The 24,161-nt window shown below is 36.7% G+C and overlaps 1 protein-coding gene across 2 annotated transcripts; it reads right to left on the bottom strand.

The window, feature by feature from the left end:
• Positions 1-1,843: 1,843 nt before the first annotated feature.
• On the bottom strand, positions 1,844-23,316 carry LOC128234204 (equilibrative nucleobase transporter 1-like). 2 transcript variants are annotated; one of them, XM_052948284.1, is made up of 11 exons: positions 23,209-23,316; positions 21,190-21,671; positions 17,453-17,499; positions 16,121-16,197; positions 12,806-12,898; positions 11,650-11,980; positions 7,959-8,162; positions 7,132-7,233; positions 4,089-4,275; positions 3,261-3,381; positions 1,844-2,416 (listed from the first exon to the last, which is right to left on the bottom strand). In XM_052948284.1, the coding sequence occupies exons 2-11, from the start codon at positions 21,633-21,635 to the stop codon at positions 2,279-2,281; spliced, it is 1,746 nt and encodes a 581-aa protein (XP_052804244.1). In that variant the 5' UTR covers positions 21,636-21,671; positions 23,209-23,316; the 3' UTR covers positions 1,844-2,278. The 2 variants fall into 2 exon arrangements, with proteins under 2 accessions (XP_052804244.1, XP_052804245.1); XM_052948285.1 differs by lacking the exons at positions 1,844-2,416; positions 3,261-3,381 and adding an exon at positions 4,711-4,754 and having other exon boundaries at positions 4,095-4,275.
• Positions 23,317-24,161: the final 845 nt, after the last annotated feature.

The raw sequence follows: 24,161 nt of genomic DNA, 5'->3' as shown, positions 1-24,161 counted from the left end.
CGTGGTTATTTATACGGACGCCTTGGCGTTTTCTACTCACCATAGGTGGCTTCGGGAGCTTTTAGCTTCCAATGTATCTTATAAACATTTACTAGTCGTAAGTGCATAGACAGGTAGATGACATTGCACGGGCAACCGCCTGGACCCAACAACATTCCTACGGATGCCATACGAGCCTGGGCACATTCAGGGCCCTCACATTGTAAGGCGTCCATCCAATTTCTAAGGTGATCGTACGAGTGTCTCGAAATGTACAAAAACAGGTACGTTGGGTCAGCATCGGTAAAAAAGGCGGCTGGGACATCGCAAAAACGCCATGCGGCGTCCGCAGTTTTTTTAATATGTTCATCCCTTGCGGCTTACGTCTAGCGATCTGTGTCGAGAAAACGCCAAAGGGCACCGTACGGGCCACGCAGAATAATTTACCTCTACACATGGATGTGGTAAACCGATGCAATACCCCCGATGTCCAGAAATGGAAGAATTTCACCGTAGGTAGAAAACGGGGCACGGGGCATATATTACCATACCATTATTGCCAGAGGTTCTTAAACAGCAAAATGACTACAAATCATTGTTATTAAAACATAACTTTATTCACATCAAATCAATAAAAATCAATTCAGTTATAGTATCAATATTTACATATATATATTTACATATATACACGATCTTTAAAAGAGTCAGCACAAACCGTAATCACAGTCCCGGTATGTGCGGTGCATGCTTGCTTATCTGAGCGATCATTTACTTGAGATCAGTAACTTACTAAATATATGTATCACTTCACAACAAGGACATACACGGAACAAGTGGATTCACTTCTCCGTTCGTTATGGGGTAGCTCACTCCCACAACCTTACATCTTCAAAAATGACATGGTATGCGACTTTAAAGGGACTAAACACCAGGCCCCAATTTCTCGAAACTTCTTAAGCTTAGCAAGCTTAAGTCGCTTATTTCAATTAGCCAAAATACATACTGAAAATGGATTTGGATAAATGAAAAATGGTTTATTCTGATAATCATACAGATTTTTCCTACATAATTTCAAAAAATTCTTGAAGAAGTAAATATAACACATTTTATAGAACAACAAAAATAGTGAGATTAGCTTAATCCTGTTATAAGGGACTTAAGAAGTTTCGAGAAATTGGGGCCGGATGATACAATATATTGAAAAATGTCAAACACTTAAATAAAATTGATATCTTTGTGTACAACGCATTGAATCCTACTTGCTGATGTATCACATCGCTAAGGAGACATGCATCTTAAGCAGTGTTTGCGTATTTTTACTTCTTCTTCTTCGTTAATGGCTAACCGTCAAATAAGACTATTATGGCCATGCTGGGGTTGTCTACCATGAAAATTCCTATTTAATTAAAAATAGCGTCTGTATATGTATCTGTGCAAATCACGTGACTTTCACATGCTAAACCATTATGCGCTAATTTTAAACGGGTTAACTCGGCTAACACAGCGACAAAATATTCTTTTAATCATGAAACATGATGGCCTCATACTAGTCTGTATTGACAATTCTAGTCTTGCCTTGTGGAATTTATGTATTTGCCGATTTTGGGACCATCTGGTGTCTAGCCCCTTTAACTTCTGTTACACACTGAGTTTATTGTACATGGAATGAAGTTCTCGTTTTAATAACCGTGTTCATCGGAAACAAATCTATTCATGTAAAAATGCATTAACTTACCACGAGTTTGTACAATAAAACCCCGTTGGCTCGAACTCGCTTGGCTCGATTTTCTGGGGGGGACGACTGTATATAACTACTTAAGCAACGATACGTTGCAGGAATGACTGCTCACACAAAAACAAGACATGTGTTTGTCATTTGAAATCCATGTACGATCTTACTAGTATTGAAATGAACCTTTCTGAAACCTGACTGCGTTTTGTTTGTAACGATCATATCACAAAAATTAAAGCATTACATATCACATTGTTCCTGGATTTACAATTTCATGTACCAGCACAGAGTTAGTGCAGGACATGGTCTCAACGCGCAGAGTAACAAAAATGGCTTTAAAAAGGAACAATTAAAACACGTCTCTATACTCAGATATATGCCACCGACCTCAGCCTTGTCACAGACTGATCGAACTCAGATGTCGGCCGAAGTGGCAAGTTATGTCATGGTCATGTCTCACAAGTCCAAATAGTGTCCTTTTCTGGCAACAGTTTAAATCGATCGAGGGTACAACAAGTTCCTTGCGGAAAATTTCCACTCAAGTTTGCTATGGAGGCCCGCACACGCTCAAGCAGTCGAGGGCACAACGAGTTCCAAACGGAACACGCCTTCCTTATTCACCTCGGAGGCCCGTCGGCCCTTGTAGAATAGCAGAAAAGGATGGATCAGGGTCACCGCTTGAAGAACCAACAGGAACACGTTTACCTAGAAGAAGATTGAGTAAAGTTGTATGCTTGAATTGTGTAAGCCAACGTATAAATTGTATTAACACGTGTGTTCATTATATGAACAAATGGGCCGATTGTTTAGAGCCTCGTTAAAGTTAACAACGTCGTTAACGAAATCGTTGTTAACTTTCAAACTGTTACTGCTCTGGAAGTTTAATGAATACACTTATGATCTGCTGTGTTTCTAACGATGTTTAAGACAATGGTTTGATCTGTAATTGTTTTTATTAAAATATACGTTGAGTTCATCATCATATTATTCACGTTTAAAAGTTAACAACGGTGTCATTAATCACGTTGTTAACTTAAACATTAATCACGTTGTTAACTTAAACATTAATCACGTTGTTAACTTAAACAAAGCTCTGAACAATCGGCCCATTGTGTATGAACACGTGAGTGCTTTTATGTCAATTATATAAAAGTGTATTTTATAGTACAAATTGAATTTCTATTCGAACGAAGTTGAACGGGCTTATCAGCACAGGCAATCCATCTTGACACGCTTATGCAAGACTGTTGCAACTTTTCATTTTCTTATGGTTAAAAGTGCATTAATCGCAACTTTAAAAAAAAAACCAATGATTGATTATTGATGTTCGATGCACATACAGTTTCATATTTAAAATATGATCATCTCTTAATCAACACAATACCGATTATGTTTGTATCTGGGCATTTAATGAAATGTCATTACAAATATATACACCATTTGTGTTCTATGTGGTTTTCATATTACAAACCATTCAGCCATTTGGCCCCAAATACTAACTAATACCATCCGTTTTTTGCTTTCAATTAATTGACTCAAACACACTTACATGGACGGAACTGCCCAAGGACGCCGCGTACCACTGGAATATTGGGTACTGAATAAGCCCCGCGACACCCGCTGAGCACTGAATAAACCCGAACATCACAGCAAAATGGTCCATCGGATATCTGTAAAAAGAGCATTGCTCAAGTAAAGGTATGTAGCGGGTACTGAATTAACACCTGGGCACTCGCAGAGCTATTTGGAACATCTTGGCCAGTTTCCATCGAATACAACCTCGGCTTTATGCCGTTACATCAAAAGTAGTAAGTAGTTCGTAAAAATTAAAATAAAAGTATAAATAATTGAAGTGTTTTAACGTGTTTTATATTACTAAGTTCAAATTGATTGCAAGTTAAGTGTAGTCTCGCATGAATAATTAAAATTTAACATATAAGGATGATAAAAACACCGGCCAAAAATCATGCACGGCACGCACCAAGAACTGAAGAAGGTCGAACATAATGCAACATCGAAGAAGTCCTTCGGTTATTTGGAGAGAAACAATTCGGGGACGTTATGGCTATCACAATAGGGACGTTTTGACTAAATAAGGCGTTTTGGCCATTCAGGGTAGCGAATTTTGTACAAATGATGTATTACGTAAGCTACATGAACACCCACCAAGCATTATTAATGGAACATTTAAAATAATTTAATTTAATGATCAAGCAATGGATCAGACTAGAACACTGACAAAACCGGATTCCGACAGAAGGTCGAGAGGTTTAATATATATTTTTATGACGGTTCGAACTGAAAGATTTGGTAAAGTATAAGCATTATTTTGTTGATGATCAGATATGTTTTGAAACAAGAAAACTGGTATACTCACGCATCGCCAACGAACGCCACTGCGACCGTGAACAGCGATGATCTAAAGAACGTGAAGAAACCGAACGCAAAGTAAGGAGCGATCGGGTGTTCTATGAGGCACGAGGCTGTGGTTCCCATGGAGTAGAAAATCACCAGCACCATAGGGAGCACCACGGGAAGATATACACGTCGGATGTGGCTGCAGTCTACAAGAGAAGCAAGAAAAGGGGCGTGGTAAGAGGCTGGTTACGGATTAAGTTCACATATGATAAATATGATTTATGGTATGATTTTTTTTTTAAATTTACTTTTTTTCTCCTTTGAGACATGATGAATGTCGTTAAGAACGACATACTTATACATACTTCCTGTTCATCAGTGTTACTGCGTGCTAGCGGTTACTTACTACCGCTTTTAAATTGCCGTTATAACTAAAGCCGTTGGCAAGGCGCTACTCCAGACGCTGTTTAAATATTTAAATATCGCGATAGTTTAAATAGCTGACATTTAAAGACGCGTTATAAAAAAAACATGCAGAACTAAAGACAAAATAGATGTCATAACATGTTATTGCCAGACCTGGCAATATTTAAAACCATTTTGTAAACAAGTAATATACTATTCTGCTATGTTTTAAATACCATGAGTTGACTAGCCCGATCTGTAATCTGTGTCGGTGAACTTTCTGCAAAATGTAGTTTGGCATTTTCCAATGTTCAAAAACATTGTACAAACAAGGGTGAAATGATAGCAAAAGAGTTCCTACAAAAAAGATTTTGTGGAGATAATTTTTTTTCACTTCGTTAGGTTTTATTTTCAACGATGTATAGAGAAGATTAGCATTTTAATAAGGTGAAAAACAAACACTCGCCAAAAACTAGTTAAAACCATTTGAAAAAAAAATTAAAAAAAATCCAAATTGAAAAAAAAACGTCCTGAAACAAATGAAACTGGGCTACATACTTCAAAATTTGTTGTTTTGCCACCATAATTACAAGTTTAAGTTTTTGTTGCGAGATTCACAAACATTTAGACTTTTGATTACTGCAATGTACGACACTAGTAACTTTTACAGCATCAAATGTGCCCAAATATTAAAGAATCTGCATCATAAACTGAAAAGCAAAGGTTTATTTACTAAAGCAAAATTGATATTGTGGGTATTTTGTTCAAAAACTTAATATTTCAATCCGTTTTCTTACAGCCGCAAAATCCATTAAACTATCAAACAAATATGAAACAAATATAAAATACAATAAATGCACTTGATATGATATTGAAATTTAAACAAAGTTTCGGTAACAATTTATCAATACTCGATTCTTTAAGGGACTTAGACACCAGATGATACAATTGCAAGAATAAATATAAAATTGTTTAAAATATGCATAACATGACTTTAACTGAGAAACCATAAGTGCTTTTTTAAACGGGCAAACTCGGACAAGACAGCAACATAATTGTTGCGTTTATTTGTTTAACCATGTAAAATTATGTATTAACGACCTACAATAAACAATTCTAGGCTTATTTTAAGGTAATACTGGATTTGCCGATGTTTGGACCATCTGGTGTCTAGTCCCTTTAAGCATTGATATAAGGATAGTTAATATTACGTACAAATACAAAAAAACGAAACTTATTGGCTTACAAGACGACCGGTTAATATATTACCGGTTTACCGGTTATGCTTGTTCGACAAGTCTTATATAAAACAAACTCATGATACGTCTTAAGAAAAAGAAAGAAAAAAACTGCAAATACCCACAATGTCAAATAAATATGTCAGTTAGAACATTTCTGGTAATACACAGCTTTTTAAAACCCTTTATGAGGTATATTTCTGCTCTATAAATGTAAAACATTTCATCTTTTGTATATAAATACGATGTGTTATTGCTATTATATCCAGACAAGGGTTGACAGAATTCTTGTGCCAACAATTGAGTTTGGCATGAAAGTCATTTGCATCAATTTTGTTTCATACAAAACCATTACCTTCAAGAAGAGCGCCGCGGAGCGAACGCCAACGCTCGTCTGTTATTTAACAGTCGGCAAAGGTCGATAACTCGACAATTCTAAGGCCAGAGTAATGGCTACTTTTATATAGGTGCGTATTGTCTTTAGCAACAATTTTACAATGTTTCATTCTACTGAATGAATGGCTCGAACGGTCTTGAGTAATGGTCAATGTAAACGGGTGTTGCACACCGACGCCGACGACAACGACATCAACGCTTTGAGAATACCTCGATTTTTTTTTATCCAAATAAAAAGACGAACTCAAACTCATGAAGTGTATGATATGATAATCTATATCATGTGTATTCTGAATTTATTGTTGAATATAGTCGCAAAGTGCATTATACAACAGTAATGGGCGATTGACCGTTTGCGTGTCAAGTTACTTACCTCGGCACGTTTAACAAATTCCATTGAAATTTGACAACGATTACATATATAAATCTATGAGAGCAACATGTTTGAATTGATACATAGAGTTACTACTGAGTAGTATGACTATGTGTGTCTATCTCCCAAACCCGACAGATAACTTGATGCGTGATATACAAAGTAGCAATACCAACAAAAGTAATATACACGGCTACAAAGCAGTTGGGCAAATTTGTTGATTTTTTACTACAGTCTAGCCCCGTTGGCTCGAACTCGCTTGGCTCGAATTCCTCGTTGGCTCGAACTCTATGTCAAGGTCAAACTTTTTTTACACTGAAGGTAGACATTCCTGCTTGGCTCGAATTTACCGAGGCTAGAAGTATTTTCGCTGGTTATAGGAGTTCGAGCCAACGGTGTTCGACTGTAGGTCTTGTAAGCTGTATTTTTTATATGATAGTGTATTTTAATTTCAGCACTTAGGTAAATTCATACCATTTAATGTCATGTTTTTAGAAATCGAATTCCCATTCAAGCTTCGAATCCCTGATAACAAAACATTAAAAAAGCGTTAACTAAAATTAAACTCCTCCCAGGATAAATATATATGGCATTTATATGTTTAGTCCAGTTCTTGCTATTTAGTCATGGGCTTAGAACACATATATTACCTGCGTATTTGGTTCTAAGATAATCGTAGACGAATCCACAGAAGAGCGCTGTTCCTATTGCCCCCATCGTCATATAAGAGAAGGTGGACAACATCTCACCAACTGTAAAATCAAAACATATGTTCCATCATTTTAAATGCCGTTATGACTAATGCCGTTTTCCGATGGAATACAATTAGACTGGTACTCTCATTTACTTTTCTCAAAAAAGAGTCGTTAGATTTTTACCAAAAAATTAACGTGGGTACCAGTCTTAAAACAATACACTTGTGATTGGAATGCCACTTCTGTAACTCAACATCAACATGGTTCATACTTACAATGTAGCAGTCGGAAAACAGTACTTCGAAATCACGTTGAATATGCGATTGTTTCAAAGTACCTTCAGAACTTTGGAAGACGTTAAAACATAAATAATTATCATTGGCAAAACATTTTTTATATCAAACTCGGCCCCAAACTTAATAGCAAAATGAATACTCATTCGAAACACATCGGCCATTTCCCATCGAAAAAAGTCGGATGTATGCCGGTACATCAATAGAAGTAGTTCGTATTTTTTTAATAATAGTATTGATTGATTGTAGTGTTTTAAAGTGTATAATTTGTTATCTAACTTTAAATTTAATAAAGATTCCCAAAAGTAAAGTCATGAAGTTTAACATCATTGAAATCACTTCGCGATCTACTTGCAGTGTAGTCAAATGTAAAGAATTCTGACATTGTAAATTGTCCATATATACATCCGAGTTTTTTCCCGATGGAAAATGGCAGAGGTGTTCCGAATGGATAAATAACCCCCAAATGTGCTTCGAGGCGTGACCTACCTCTGTGTTCATTCTCCTGGAATATTTTCTCGAGCCAAACGTTGAGCAGGCCGATGAAGGTGACGAATCTGAGCGCGTGCACGTGCAGCCAGAACAGGTGCATGAGAAACGTGAAGTTGCAGATTGAAGACGCGAGTCCGGGCTTTTTCTCCTTGGCCAGCCGCACGTCTCGTATTTCAGCGTTGATGGCGTTGTTGCTCAAACCTGGTGAGGAAAATAACACCAACGATTAGCTACGTTTTATCAAAGCTTGTAGAATATTTGAACATTTAATGCTACTCTAGTCTTCCCTTTTAACCATAAAATATGAAATTAAGAAATAAGACGCCAATAAAAAAAGGCTCAGTCGGGTCTCTTAAACAAGACAGTATCGTCCTTTCAAGAAATCAATTTCAAGAAAGTGATGTAACATGCTGTATTGATCCTCCTTATCCATTCCTTTCCTAACTCATAACTCCGTCGATTTCCCTGTGCAATGTGTCTGCAGTGACCGTATCCAATAAGCAACTTAACTTGAACTTAAATTTTAGATTAGAAAATAAGTGTTGGATTGGCCTGTATATTTAACTGACCAAAATAGGCTGAATGGAATCACTGAGGCATGTCTAAGGATAAGGATAAGCTCAATATTGATTACTGGCCCTGGGCATAGTTCTCATTAATATTAAATGCATTCGGAGCTCCTCGGCCATTTTATCGAAAACAACCTCGGATGTATGCAGGTACATCTGCTGAAGTAGTTCGTAAAATTTTGAATTATATCATTAGTTAAATGTAGTGTTTTAGAGTTGTATTTATTGATCTAAGTTTAAATTTATTGTCATTGAATTGTATTATAGCAAACATAATGAAGAATCCCAAGAGTTAAGTCACAAAGTTTAACTGCTAAATAAAATTACTACGCGATCTACTTGCAGCGGACTTAAACGTACCACTTTTTGAGTGTGTAAACCGTCCAAATACATCCGAGGTTGTTTTTGATAAAATGGCCGAGGAGTTCCGAATGTATTAAATGAGGAGAAATCTAGACGTTTGGTTGGACGCCTGAGACACACCTCATGCAATACGGAAATAGCCGAGAAGTAACGATTGAATATTCATTTTCAAATATTTAATTATTTAACGAAATTTTGCTAGCCGATTTCTATAGAGTTATCAGAATAACATACCATTGGTTTCAACCATGTGTTTTATTGCAGACTGGCTAAGATAATATGTATAAGCACTGTTGAAGACAGGAACTTTAAGATCAAAATATACATTTACGTATAAGTAGCATACTAGTATATCAAACTAAGGTTTTTTACGACAAACTTTTCAAGAACTTTATGGCTTTTAGAATCCTTTGAAACCTTTAAAGTGTAGGTTATCGACGAATGGACATTTAAAGGTGCACATTTACTCCTAAATAAGATGCACCACAAACAATACAATTGTTTTTATTTACCAAAAATTAGGAACAAATATCGAAAACAATGGTTCTTATGAAGGATACCGTGTTTTATTTGAAATAAAGGGGGAAACACACACGGTATTTCTACCCTATGAGACGATAGTTGATCACTGTAAATCTTTACGGCACACAAGAAATTTAGTATTTGTTCGTTTTCAGCTATTAAATACACTGTGCACTGTGTATCTTGTTTATTAAATATCAGTAATAACTATTTTCCATAAATGCATTATTCAGTCATTCTCGTTCACCGGAGTGATGATGCTATGCGTACCATGGATTTATCATTATCAATCCTCTGATGAATAAGAATATACCTAGTCAGTAATTAAAGGATTATCACTCAAAATGTATGTTTGTTATACATGTGTATGTATTGGTTTTAAATAAGTCTCACTTTAATAAGAGGCAAATAAGAACATGTTTCGAAATATTAACAAGGGACCAACTTTTAAAGTGTTAATATTTTTAGAACGATCAAAAAAATATCAATCCTTAAAATAAAATACAGTCAAAGCTGAGTTTATATAGTTCAGTGTAGAGCATCGACTCAATGGATAGCCTTGAGATTTATTTAATGAGTGTGTATAGAGTGAGTCGGGCAACGACCTTTAACTAATGTATGATGTCAGAATACACCACTTTTTCAGCTGAGAGGAAAACAACCTATACTAGAAGTTGTTCTAGATTCAGACCTCAGTTCAGACTTCAATTCATATACTACAACTTACAATATAACTCACAATAGAACAGATCTCAATTGTTTGGTAAACTGCTGAAAATTTTATTTTTCATAAAGCGTAATAACGCTTTTATAAAACATCAATTTTCAAACGTAATATGAAAATGCGATCTGCAGTCATATATATCACTGGTTTCCATACATTTACACCAACAATTGCTCATTACAAGACAAAAAAAATTGTCAAAACGGTAAATCTATGAGAGCGCAGCTTTAATACACAAATCTAATCTGAAACGTTTGCAAATATATAGTGGAAGCATTTAAGGCAGGCTCAACTTGATTGATGAATAGTTTTGAATACATAAGCCATGCCATACATTCATGTACCAGTATTGTTTTAGTTGATTATTACATCATATTAAGAATATTAAATTTATATTTAACTTTCAATATTGGTTATTCTACATTATCTATGTTTATTTTAGTAATTCATGTATTGAAATTCGATTGATCCAACATGCATTTGATAATAATAAATACTAACTGTCTAATTAGTATATTATTTATAGTTTAAAGATGGTACTAGTTCATTCATCCTTTATACGTTAATTATAATATTATTTATTTAATGTCGCTCGCTATATCGTATCATTGTAATGATAATATATGTATATATAATACATACAATAATTGTGTAGTTTATGTGCAATAAAACATACTCTGTTCTGCTATTTGCACTGATAATTATTTGAAGCAATATGCTCCGACGCATTTAATTATTTTAAATCTGTAAAAACATATTTGCAACAAATTAGATGCATTAGTTACTTTGTAAAGAACTTTTAAAATTAGGTCGCAACAGAAAAGCTAGTTGTTATTTCTTTTCGTTTTAGGCCTAATCTTTAAGATGTTATAGTTTTACATTAAAAATTGACACTCTTATTAAAAATAAATACATACACATGTATAACAAACATAAATTTTTATTGATAAACCTTTAATTACTTACTAAATAATGCATTTATGGAAAAAAATCTTATTGAAAACGTGTATTTTAAAGCTGAAAACGCAAAAATATTAAATGATTGGAGAGTGCTAAAAGATTTACTGTGATCTACTATCGTATCATAAGGTAGAAATATCTTGTTTTGTGCACCGTTTTTTCAAATTAATTTCAGTGTCTTTTATAAGAACCATTGGTTTTCGACACTGTTTAATCCTTTCTGGTACGTTAAAACATTTGTATCAAATGTGGTAAATGCTTTTTGGGAGTAGGAGTACATCTTTAACAGACATGACGTCATTATTCGGTTTCTCGCCTGCTGTTAACAAGCTATATTCTAAGACATTTAAAACATGAGAAGCGAAAACCTAATGACTAAGAAGGGGCCCGCTTAGTACGCTCGCCCAGCCCTTGTTAATCATTAAGATACGTAAATACACACAGAACAGTATAAAAGAAAAATTCAATATGTGCGTATACAGTACAATATAAATATGTGCAGAAAAATACTATGGATACAATCGTAAAACCAAGCCCGGTCAATTCTTACCGACATTTTCCAACCCCTTCTCTTTTAAATTTCCGTTCAGCAGATCCTCGGGAGTGAGCAGTTTCGCTGAAGCCTCTTTTTGGTAAACCTCGTCCTTCTCAGAATGGACCAATCCATTACTCGTCGGAGGGGTGAATGTCTCAATATCCCCTTTTTGAAAATGGGACTTCCTTCGAATACTCTCTCTATATGTTTTGATGTTTTCAATGTGGTCCTCGTCCATGTTCTTTTTTGGCAGGAAAAACCACGTACTTATGGAAACAATAACAGCGTAAAGCAGGGCATAGAAGATGTACGAGGAACGCCGAGGTATTCCGCCCTCAAATGCAATCTGAAACACAATACAACTGTTTATATCTAAGATACTGAAAGCGTTACATGTATATGTATTTTGAATTCAGCACTAAGTTGTTCAATAATCTAGTTTCCTGTGCACAGTGACATATTGATTCGTTAATATAAACTATGTTCCTCTTACAATATCTTTAGGGTATTAATTGCTAGATTTTCATCCATTTTAATGGGGGCGGGGTTGCGATTTTTTATAAGACGACGGTTTCACCATTGAAGATGAGTATGTGTTCTTTCATGTTGCATAAGGGACCATATTAATTTGATTTTAGACGAACCACGAACATGATCGTAACAATTCTCTGGAACATTCAGAGTTGGTATATAATGGCAAACTTTTTCTTTACCATCTCAAGGTACTAAGTTTCTTTAAATAATTAACCAGTGTTAGATTTTTTCTAAAATCTTGGATTCAATACATTTCAACGTTGTGTGAATGTTTTGACTGATTTTAATACTGATCATATACAGTTTTCAATACTTCAATTGGATAAAATTCAGTGGTCAATATCTTTTGTCCGGCAGTATAATTCAAATTTGCCAATATTCAATTATTCAAGTAAATCAGCAATCAGACGTTATTGATTTTAATCAGGTGAAGCGGTAAATATAAACCAGTGGCTAGTCCAGTTAGTGGGTAGTATCCACAAGATAATGTAGACCTCTAAAAAACTTTAAGATAGTAAGTAAGTATTTAAACAAAATAAATGGTTATGCGACTGCGTAACATCAAACCATATATTTGTAAGAACATAATTACAATCCTTAACCAGCACTAAAAGACCGACACTTTAAAGGCACGTACCCGGATGAGTTGTTTGTTGATGGAGGAGAAATCAAAGAAACCCGTAAAGATGGCCACAATGGTTGAGCGAAGGTGCGGGTGGAGGTCGGCTACCTGGAACAGCACGAGGGATGGAGATGTAAAATGTAAAAACGTGAAATTGGAGTTATTCAAAATGATACAACATGCATAAGAATTATTCAAAATTTTAAGGCCTATGTGTAAAGGTTTATTTTTCAAGATCATTAAAGGGGCTCGCTCATGTTTTGTAAATTGCACCTTTTATGACGAAATAGAGGTATGGCATTTCATAAGGAGTCTAAAAACCTAAGAAACTGGCGGCTGGAACCCTTCGACAAATGTTGATATATTCTCAAATATTGTCCACGTTTAAATAAAAGGCTTGAAGGTAATATGATCCCTCAGCCTTCATAAGAGTCCTTGTGGGTGAGCGGTTTTGTTGCCGGTTTTTTTTCTGGACGTTACCGTCGTGGGTTTGGTCTCCACTTAAACCAGGTTTTTTTATACTTTAATTGCATTCAATGTTATAACTCATCAGATTCGATTTCCCGCCGAACCACTTAAAAAGTATCGCAGCACTCGCCGAATGCCCGAGTGCGAGTATATATAATCTGACACCCACACTCACACACCCATTGGTGGCCTGTATCATATTGGCAGTGAGACACCCACACTCACACACCCATTGGTGGCCTGTATCATATTGGCAGTGAGACACCCACACTCACATCCCCATTGGTGGCCTGTATCATATTGGCAGTGAGACACCCACACTCACACACCCATTGGTGGCCTGTATCATATTGGCAGTGAGACACCCACACTCACACACCCATTGGTGGCCTGTATCATATTGGCAGTGAGACACCCACACTCACACACCCATTGGTGGCCTGTATCATATTGGCAGTGAGACACCCACACTCACACACCCATTGGTGGCCTGTATCATATTGGCAGTGAGACACCCACACTCACACCCCCATTGGTGGCCTGTATCATATTGGCAGCGAGACACTCACACTCACACCCCCATTGGTGGCCTGTATCATATTGGCAGTGAGACACCCACACTCACACACCCATTGGTGGCCTGTATCATATTGGCAGTGAGACACCCACACTCACACACCCATTGGTGGCCTGTATCATATTGGCAGTGAGACACCCACACTCACACACCCATTGGTGGCCTGTATCATATTGGCAGTGAGACACCCACACTCACATCCCCATTGATGGCCTGTATCATATTGGCAGTGAGACACCCACACTCACAATCCCATTGGTGGCCTGTATCATATTGGCAGTGAGACACCCACACTCACATCCCCATTGATGGCCTGTATCATATTGGCAGTGAGAGACCCACACTCACATCCCCATTGATGGCCTGTATCATATTGGTAGTGAGACACCCACACTCACAATCCCATTGGTGGCCTGTATCATATTGGCAGTGAGACACCCACACTCACAATCCCATTGATGGCCTGTATCATATTGGCAGTGAGACACCCACACTCACAATCCCATTGGTGGCCTGTATCATATTGGCAGTGAGACACCCACACTCACACCCCCATTGGTGGCCTGTATCATATTGGCAGCGAGACACTCACACCCCCATTGGTGGCCTGTATCATATTGGCAGTAAAACACCCACACTCACACAGCCATTGGTGGCCTGTATCATATTGGCAGTGAGACACCCACACTCACAATCCCATTGGTGGCCTGTATCATATTGGCAGTGAGACACCCACACTCACAATCCCATTGGTGGCCTGTATCATATTGGCAGTGAGACACCCACACTCACAATCCCATTGGTGGCCTGTATCATATTGGCAGTGAGACACCCACACTCACACACCCATTGATGGCCTGTATCATATTGGCAGTGAGACACCCACACTCACACACCCATTGATGGCCTGTATCATATTGGCAGTGAGACACCCACACTCACACAGCCATTGGTGGCCTGTATCATATTGGCAGTGAGACACCCACACTCACACACCCATTGGTGGCCTGTATCATATTGGCAGTGAGACACCCACACTCACAATCCCATTGGTGGCCTGTATCATATTGGCAGTGAGACACCCACACTCACACCCCCATTGGTGGCCTGTATCATATTGGCAGTGAGACACCCACACTCACACACCCATTGATGGCCTGTATCATATTGGCAGTGAGACACCCACACTCACACATCCATTGATGGCCTGTATCATATTGGCAGTGAGACACCCACACTCACACACCCATTGGTGGCCTGTATCATATTGGCAGTGAGACACCCACACTCACACACCCATTGGTGGCCTGTATCATATTGGCAGTGAGACACCCACACTCACACACCCATTGGTGGCCTGTATCATATTGGCAGTGAGACACCCACACTCACAATCCCGTTGGTGGCCTGTATCATATTGGCAGTGAGACACCCACACTCACAATCCCATTGGTGGCCTGTATCATATTGGCAGTGAGACACCCAAACTCACATCCCCATTGATGGCCTGTATCATATTGGCAGTGAGACACCCACACTCACAATCCCATTGGTGGCCTGTATCATATTGGCAGTGAGACACCCACACTCACACACCCATTGGTGGCCTGTATCATATTGGCAGTGAGACACCCACACTCACACAACCATTGGTGGCCTGTATCATATTGGCAGTGAGACACCCACACTCACATCCCCATTGATGGCCTGTATCATATTGGCAGTGAGACACCCACACTCACACACCCATTGGTGGCCTGTATCATATTGGCAGTGAGACACCCACACTCACACATCCATTGATGTCCTGTATCATATTGGCAGTGATGAATAAGTCGTTATTTGACTTATTTCTGAAATGTCATCATATCGTGTTTGTGGGTTGTGATATTTTGTTTTGTGGTGTTGCTAGAGGTCCATGAGGTATTTTTTTGGCTCTGCTATTTGCTCTGACGCCAACGTATCACCCTTCAGGAATCTAGGTGGAAATCAGCGACTAAATATATGGCAACAAGCGTTTACAGCTTTTGTATGGAAAATAATGTAAGAAATGGTAACCTTAAATGGTAATCTTAATACTGCGTATGTACCTCTTGCCAAGTTAAGTGAAAACATCTTGGAAACCCGAAATGTCAAATATATAGGACCAAGATCGCTTACATGTAACTCTACGATAAGAATTACAACATTTTCTCACCGATATTTTATATTACAATGTAACTGAATCTTATCAGCTTTGCTACTCTCTCATGTTGAAAAAATAAGGTAGTTTGAAAGTAGTCTACCTGCATATTGGTTGCCAGTAGGGTCAATCCTCCGGTGCCGATGCAGGCGAGACCAGGAAATATCAGCCACGGAATAGCTGCAAGCGAACAGTGGGAGATAGAATAGACAACCAAATAATGCACCGTTCAATGTTTTGTCCCGCCGGGATATGGGTGGGGAACATTAGACAGTGGGTGAAACCCAGCAGGTGGGATGTTGACAGACCCAGTGAGGCCGCAACTCCAGAAAAATACTTCTTTTTTGTGTGTGTGTGTGTGTGTGTGTGCGTGCGTGCGTGCGTGCGTGCGTGCGTGCGTGCGTGCGTGCGTGCGTGCGCGCGTGTGTGTGTGTGTGTGCGGGAGGGAGGAGGTGGTCATCCCAAATATTACTAGATAGGGTAGGTAGTTTTTTTTATATTCTATTATACCTCAAATAGGTGGGCTTTTCTCCCCCCAGTTGGTCAAAACATTGATCGTGCATAACATTTTGAGAATCTTATATTGAACTATTATTGAAGCGTATTTATATTGTCGTGTATAATAATGAACAAACCAAATTTTAAATGGTATGGAGATTTCTTGAAATATGTATATATGTATAGTGTATTTCACATAAAAATGCTTTAAAGCGTTACTGCATTAGTAAACACTAGCAAATTGCAAGTTTTCATAGAGTGGTGCTTGTTAAGTAAGCACTCAACTAAAAGCCATTAAAACACTCCAATATTTCTGGTCATGACATTTAAAGGTGATAAAAGTGCATCCTATACTAATATTTACATTATTAAGACGTCGATTAGAAAACACCTAACAGCTTAACAGTAAATTTCGAATTGGAAAATACGCAAAAACTGCGGAAGCTATATGTGTAGTGAGCGATATTATACATCAGTTGGTTAGATTAAATGCGTTGTGTACAATGATATCAATTTTGCGTAATTTTTTGACAATTTTCGTTTTTTCTTACAATGGTATCATCTGGTGTCTAGTCCCTAGATAAATGTATTGACAATATGTAAAAAATCTAGAATTTGGCAATTAGTCAGAGATAAATATCAGTATGCTTTAAAAATTATTTGCGTTTACTAACAGTAATGTCATTACTCATAAACTGAAAAGACACTGCATCTATAAAATGCATATAATAAACCTAGCTGTAAACGTATTAATACATACGATAATGTTAAACAAATCGAAAAACTGGTTAAGTAAGCACACATTTTCGTTTACAGCGCTGTTATACTCAACACTAAATGTATTTATTCTAGCCTTAAAACTTACACACACTACTGAGTAATGCATGTTTTATACATTTTTTTCTGTAATGAGAAATATGGAAAAAAGAAAAGTTACCTGGGGTGGCGAAGGCTAAACACATTGTTCCAGTCAAGTATATAACACTGTTTAAAAGACAAACATAAGTCTAAAGATTAGTTAATGTTCATATATATAAATACAATTATGAAACATGTTTGCAATGGTTGATCATGGTAAAATGGTATCAATATGAAATAGAAAATGATAATAGGGAAAGTATTTAAATGGCTTATAGGTGTTTATTTAGTTATTCTTATGGTTCTTATTTAATCCGTAGTGCATTAACATTTGGTCTTGCGGCGTGGGAATTTACAAGTGCTATCGTTTCCGATAATACTTACAGAAACGAGAGTTCCGCCTAAAACCAGTTAAAGGGAAGCCGACAATCGATAAACATGGAACTAAACATGTTGCTCAATGTGACTAAACTTTTCAAACATTTTTTTCATTAACATTTGAACATAACAAAACTCTCAAAAACTGTTTGGTCACGTTTATACTATAAATTCTTAATTTTAAGGCTTTATCATTTGGTTAAGTAGTTCAAAATGTAGGTCACATCTGAAGCTATCACGCTTGAGGAACTATGAGGTTAACAAAAGTTGGTCAAACAGTTTTGATATTTTCAATGAAATATGCACCAGTCAATTGTAACCACGGCCCCCAGGTCCGGTGGTATACCGGGGATAGCCGGGGAAATGGGCCGTGTTTTTACTTTTCAGGTGGCCCCGCAGTGCCGGGTGACTGCGGTGGTTTTGTCTTCACGCCAAATTTAGCATGAAATTGGCCTTATCTAGGGTCCCTTGGGTGCGGGGAAATTTTGGCGGGGGTTTTAACAGCAGATAGTCCCCGCAGGGCGGAGACTTTGCCCGGGCTTGGCTGGACCGAAAGTCAAAGTCCACGCTATTCCCCGGACCTGGGGGGGGGGGGGCGTGGTTACAAATGACTGGTGCATAACATGTTCTTATTGTGCTGTTTAAATGTTGAGTGCAAGTGTTCTAGCCAATAGCTCAATTGTTTACCCTTTTTTAAATACTTCATAAGTAACCATACGTTTAAATATTTCAGGCCGGGTTCTGACATCTTGGTGAATAAAAATTACGGTAACCGGAAAATAACTTTCTGTCATCTGATTTGTTCGACGTTTTTTTGGCATTTAAATAAACTTGAATTAACCATTTCCAAATGAGTTCTGGCATCTCTCGTCTGGAGGTCAACAATGACTGTGCTTATCAGTCTATCCCCCAAGAACGTGGCGGCTATCCATTTGATTACAACTCGCAAAGGCATCAATTAGATGGTTTACAGGTTATATAATTGTTACTTGCTTGTAATAAAATAAAGAAGTATGTAAGAATAGACAGCATTTTAATACAAGGCACAAATTAACTTCTGTAATAATTCCGCTGCATTAGATATACAGTATGCAGTTTCATTTCATCTTCGTGCATTTACAGTTTTTGCTACTTCAGTTTGCAAATTCTATTTATGGTAACTCGTTTATTCAATTAACGGCCTTGAGAATAATACCACATGTAACTTAAAGCCTTGTTTAATTTAGTATAACGAGACACATGCTACGGGGCGGCCCGAGGTTTGCCGTTAAAGGAGACGAACTCTCCTCGGGGTGCCTGGTGCATCCCTTCCCAAGGAACCCCCGGAAGAGAGACTTGGGACTATCAATTGGTCGGATTACTTCTCAATTCTGTACAATGTATATTATTGTTATCATTATTATTTATTATATTTGGAATTCACTATATGTTATTAACTTCGGTAATTTAGCATTTTCAATGCTTATGATACATACACTTCGGTACGAAACAAATACTGGGGTGTATTAATTGGTTCTAAGTATGATGTAGCTAATCGGATTGCTTGTTATCAATAACTAACCATTACCGTGAATGACGTAAATGACGTATGACCATAAAAGTACGTTAAAATAAATATTGAAAAACAGCCCTGGTTTAAGCAAGGAACCCTCTTAGCACGACAATGGGGATTGGGGGTCTTTCCTCAAGAAAAGTCTAAAATGATTCAATTTGGTGTAATGTGTGCATAAATTCTTTATCATATTGACATGAAATGTTCGCTCGGACAAAATAAGGTTGTGGTGGGGGTTGGGCGCTGGTCCCCTCCACCTAGTCTGCCAGTGCAAAATACATTTGGACTATGTTTACCATTATTATATTCTCACATTACTTTTAACATTTAAATAAGAAAAGAGATGGTATTGCCTCAGAGGGATATGTATTAAAGCGTCATAAATTTACTTATAAAAAGTGGCCAGTGTGACAAGATGGCTGAACTAGGTATAATTTACAGATGAAAATGATAAACAAACAGCGAAAATAAACACTTGAAAGTTCAAATAAGCCAAAGACATTCTCGAAAATGGTAATGCTTGAACAGCAAATGATATAATTTTAATATGCAATCTCAGAGTTTGTCATGCATTTGTGAGTTTTATTACAAATATGCAACCTTCTGTAGTGCCGTAATTTCATTTATAAGGTTTCGGTAAAATGTGAGCTATTTCGCCCCTCATAAGAATGAAGTAGCTTCCTTGGCCGAGAGAGAAAGATCGGTAAACGTTGTTTCCCAACTTAGTTTAACAAAATATACGTGTAGTTAAAAAGGTGGTTCTGTACACAATCACTTGATAGGTATGAACTCCTGCGTTAAGTGACATTTAAAAAATAAATAAGTTTAGGTTAAATGTCACTAAATGTATTTCAGGTCACATGTCACCAAAGCAGGAGTTAATTCCTATCAATTGACTGTAGTTCTGTACGATAGTTTTTTTTTATCTTTATGGCCAAAGATTCGGATCAACTTTACGGGGATGTGAGAAAAAATCTATCTAATCGGCCTTTTTAAAATGTAAAAAAACTGTTGACCCTATATTACTGAATACCGTTAGTATCCTATGATGGACTGTATTTCTTTTGTTTTCAATGGTGATGATATCCCATTTCGCATTATTTAAGGCCAAGCAATATAGCATAAAACTATTGTTTGTCAATTATCATGCGTATTCGTAAATGTTTTTTTTTATTATTATCGGGTTGCATGCATCATAATGATGGATGTGACACCTTAAACACAATATGCTACAATATAATGACGATCTGATACGAACATTACTTAAAAACACGAGTTTAGCTTAAATGACAACAAATGCCATTCCTTTGGAAATAACATGCTTAATATAATAGCATTTAGGCCTAAAAACGGTTTGTTTCTGGTCTGAAAAAAAGGAACTGAAGGTTGGAATTTAGTTCTTCTTTTTTTACCCTCTAGTTATTTTTTTATTTTATTTTTAAAAATAATAATAAAATCGGTCTGATTAAAAAAGCACACGATCGGGCGGGTAACCAGAAACAAAAATATTTTGCTAGGCCTTTTATCTCAACGATACATCATGCATATATGGCAATTCTACAGAGAGTGGCATCACGCTGGTATTCGCAAACACTCAATAACCCTCGTTAAACGATCACTGATTGTGAATACTAAATATATATAGTTTTCACATATAAATAGCCTAATCGCTTGAAACAAACGTGAATGGAATTTCTGATAGCGGCATATTGAGTAGAGTATTGCGTCATCAAGAAACATTCCTTGAAAAAGAATATTCCAGAATCGATGATGCGCAGATAAGCATCCCCACCTCCTTCAGAATACCAGCGTTTAGCCTAGAACACAGGTACACAGATATTTGCAGAACCATTATGTACCTGACACGTGTTATGATGTATACTTACAAGAAAATAAGACGCGTGATTCTCGTGCCCACGAGCCGTATTAGGTAGCCAATCCCAGTGAAGGATAGATACATGATGCTGACGGCGATGGAAAACCACAAGTTCAGTTTAGATTCTTGTGCCTGGCATCCCATGTCTATAAAGTGTTTAATAGGGCCTTCGTCTGTGTTATTCATATCAATTTGATACGTCCCTTTCGTTGAATTAACGGACGTGATTTCTGCCATTTCGACCAACGAGGAATTGTACGTCAAATCCATGTTTAGAACCGGGTCACCGGTCCCCGTGGACAACACGGCCGCGCATTCCTCCAAGTAGAAGCCCTCTTCCTTCAGTATGAAGACGAGGGAGCCCCAGCCAAAGAGAACCCCGGCAAAGAGGACTACTTCCATAAAAGCCCATACTGTACACACCCACGGGTAACGCTTATATAGGTCGCCAATCATGGTTGATTAAATTGTCTTCAGTTAGCGATTATGGAGCTGAAAATCAGTTTAAAACTTTATATATACGATAAAACTACCACGCTTTAAGACATATGTTGTAGGTCAACTCAATTAACTTGTAACTTACTGGAGTTAATTCTTATCATAATTTGATATGGTTGATTATATTATCTTCAGTTTAAGATTATGGTGCTGAAAACCAGTTTAAAACTTTAAATATACAACAAAAATTATCACGCGTTAAAGCTGCACGCTCACAGATTGAACGTTTTGACAACTTTTTTTGTCGTGGAACGACCCAATTTGTTCGAAAATGCATGCAAATCAGTCATTTAGGGCTGCTGACAAAAAATTAAATCGATGATTTTTATATTTAAGTTCAAAAAACGATGTTTTATGCATATTTCTTAAGCCATAAAACATTAATTTCGGAATGGAAGTATGACAATCTATCATCTGATCTTTTGTCAACAGTCTTTTATCACTGGTTTGCAGATATTTACGCAAAAAAATGTTCAATCTAAGGGCCTAAAAAAAAAATTGTTTGGTTAGGGTTACATCCTTAAAAAAAATAGGTAGGGTAGGTAGGCTTTTTTTTTTTTTTTATTTATTTTTTTTGTTAGGTTTTATATAAGAATATAATTTTCATCATTGGAGAATGGTGTTAAAGCTATCTTCTGTACAAGCATTTAAGGTTTAAACTTAATATTAAAAAGCAATTAAAAAAAAAACGATTTTTTTTTTTTTAGTTTTTTTTTTAGTTTTTCATTTTTTTTTCAAACTGACTATAAAAACGGTAGGGTCGGCGCCTATTCCGTAGGTAGGGTCGGGTAACCCGAACCAAATGTATTTTTTTTTTAGGCCTAAGGCAAAAAAGTTGTAACAATGGTAAATATGTGACAGGGCAGCTTTAATGCGGGAGTTTATCGTATTCTAATGATTGATTGATTAACACTACATTTGAGGTTCAGAAAACTGTTTTACATCATTAGCAATTTTGCACGACTTACAGTATCGTTGTATCATATACATGTTTGCATAGTTATAGCTCGTACCATGGTGCGGTCGAACTCCATTAAATCATGAATAAACAATGCGAGATATTTATATTTATAAATGTCTCCATTCCTTTTTGTTCACACTTTTAAGTTTTATTTAGCATGCTTTCGCACAAACATTTCTGCCATAGACAATAAGTGAATTTGACACACATTCTTAACGATGAGTGTTATTTTTTATAATTGTTAAACCCATTGACAAGTCAATGCAATTGCTTTAGAATTCAAATCAGTTAAATACCATTCATGTCAATAAGACTGAATCAAAACTTAACACCACACAATATTTTAACAATGCTGTATACATGTATAATACTTATGAATTGTAATTCTGTCAGCTTCTCTCCCAGTAATCAATGCGTCTAATAATAGTAGATATGCATGCCAGTCTATAAAAATCATATTCAAACGTTGTACACGTTTTTAACATTTTATGAAATCAGAATGGTTAAGACAATAGTAAATACGACCCATTGTGTTCCATAATGACAATAAAACACAAAATAAACACTCACCTCTCCTTCACCTTGAAATATTACTATACGCTCCTACTGAAACCACTGACTGCCACTTGGTTAACAAACCTTGATGTGAACTTCGTATCGATCATATCTGCTTTATACGACGCGAACAGCAGTTTAGCGATTCTTACAGCACTTCGTAATTTAGCATTACGTTTACGACTGTGTAGCAGTTGGATGGATTTCCTATTATCTGTATAACTTGCGTCTAAAAAATATTTTTAAAGTCGTTTTTAAAATTTTACAACTTGAATGGCTATGTTAATGATGTAAAGCGCTGTATAGGGATTTAGTAAAAAGGTCTAAAATTGGTTCGTAGTTTAAAATTTAGTTTGCGATTATAAATCGTTATATTGATACACGACACAGTATCGCATTTTAGCATGGTCTAATTGCTACATCTTATGAAAAAAAATACTCAAGCTAGGAAACAAATAGAAAGGGACATAATGGCGTTTTGTATCAACTTACGCATTCAAATTGCAGGAAAGATAAATACGCGTAAATATTGATTATACGAAAAAGTGGTATAAGTATATTACTATGAAGAGTTAAAAGACCTATAAGACTTAATTGAAATAATTCTCAATTTCACTAACTATGAATCTTAAAACGTATCTGGACTAAGATAAACAAGTTTTTATAAAACACTCTAAGTCAAAGCTATTCTATCTTCGAAAGACGTTTGACTATTCAGAAGCTGAACTCTCACAGATTGAACGTTTTCACAATTTTTTGATTTTTTGTCTTGGAACAAGGCAATTTTTGTGAAAATGCATGGAAACCAGTTATATACGACTGCTGACAAAAAATTAGTTCGCAGATTTTTATATTTAAGGTAAAAAATGATGTGTTATGCATTTTTCTTATACCGTTAGTAACGGTTTAAGCCATAAAACATTAATTTTCGTATGGAAATATGAAAATCTGCTATCTGGTCTTATGTC

Source organism: Mya arenaria, chromosome 5 (genome assembly GCF_026914265.1).
Source record: "Mya arenaria isolate MELC-2E11 chromosome 5, ASM2691426v1".
NCBI lineage: Eukaryota > Metazoa > Mollusca > Bivalvia > Myida > Myidae > Mya > Mya arenaria.
The sequence above is the reverse complement of the archived record's forward strand: the minus strand, read 5'-3'. Positions and strand labels throughout refer to the sequence as shown.

Coding starts and splice junctions, on each gene's coding strand:
- LOC128234204 (XM_052948284.1), bottom strand. CDS start 21,635: ATGATTGGCGACCTATATAAGCGTTACCCGTGGGTGTGTACAGTATGG. Junction 12,899..16,120: donor TACTGGCAACCAATATGCAG/GTAGACTACTTT, acceptor GTGCTGTTCCAG/GTAGCCGACCTCCACCCGCA. Junction 2,417..3,260: donor CCTTGGGCAGTTCCGTCCAT/GTAAGTGTGTTT, acceptor ATCTTCTTCTAG/GTAAACGTGTTCCTGTTGGT.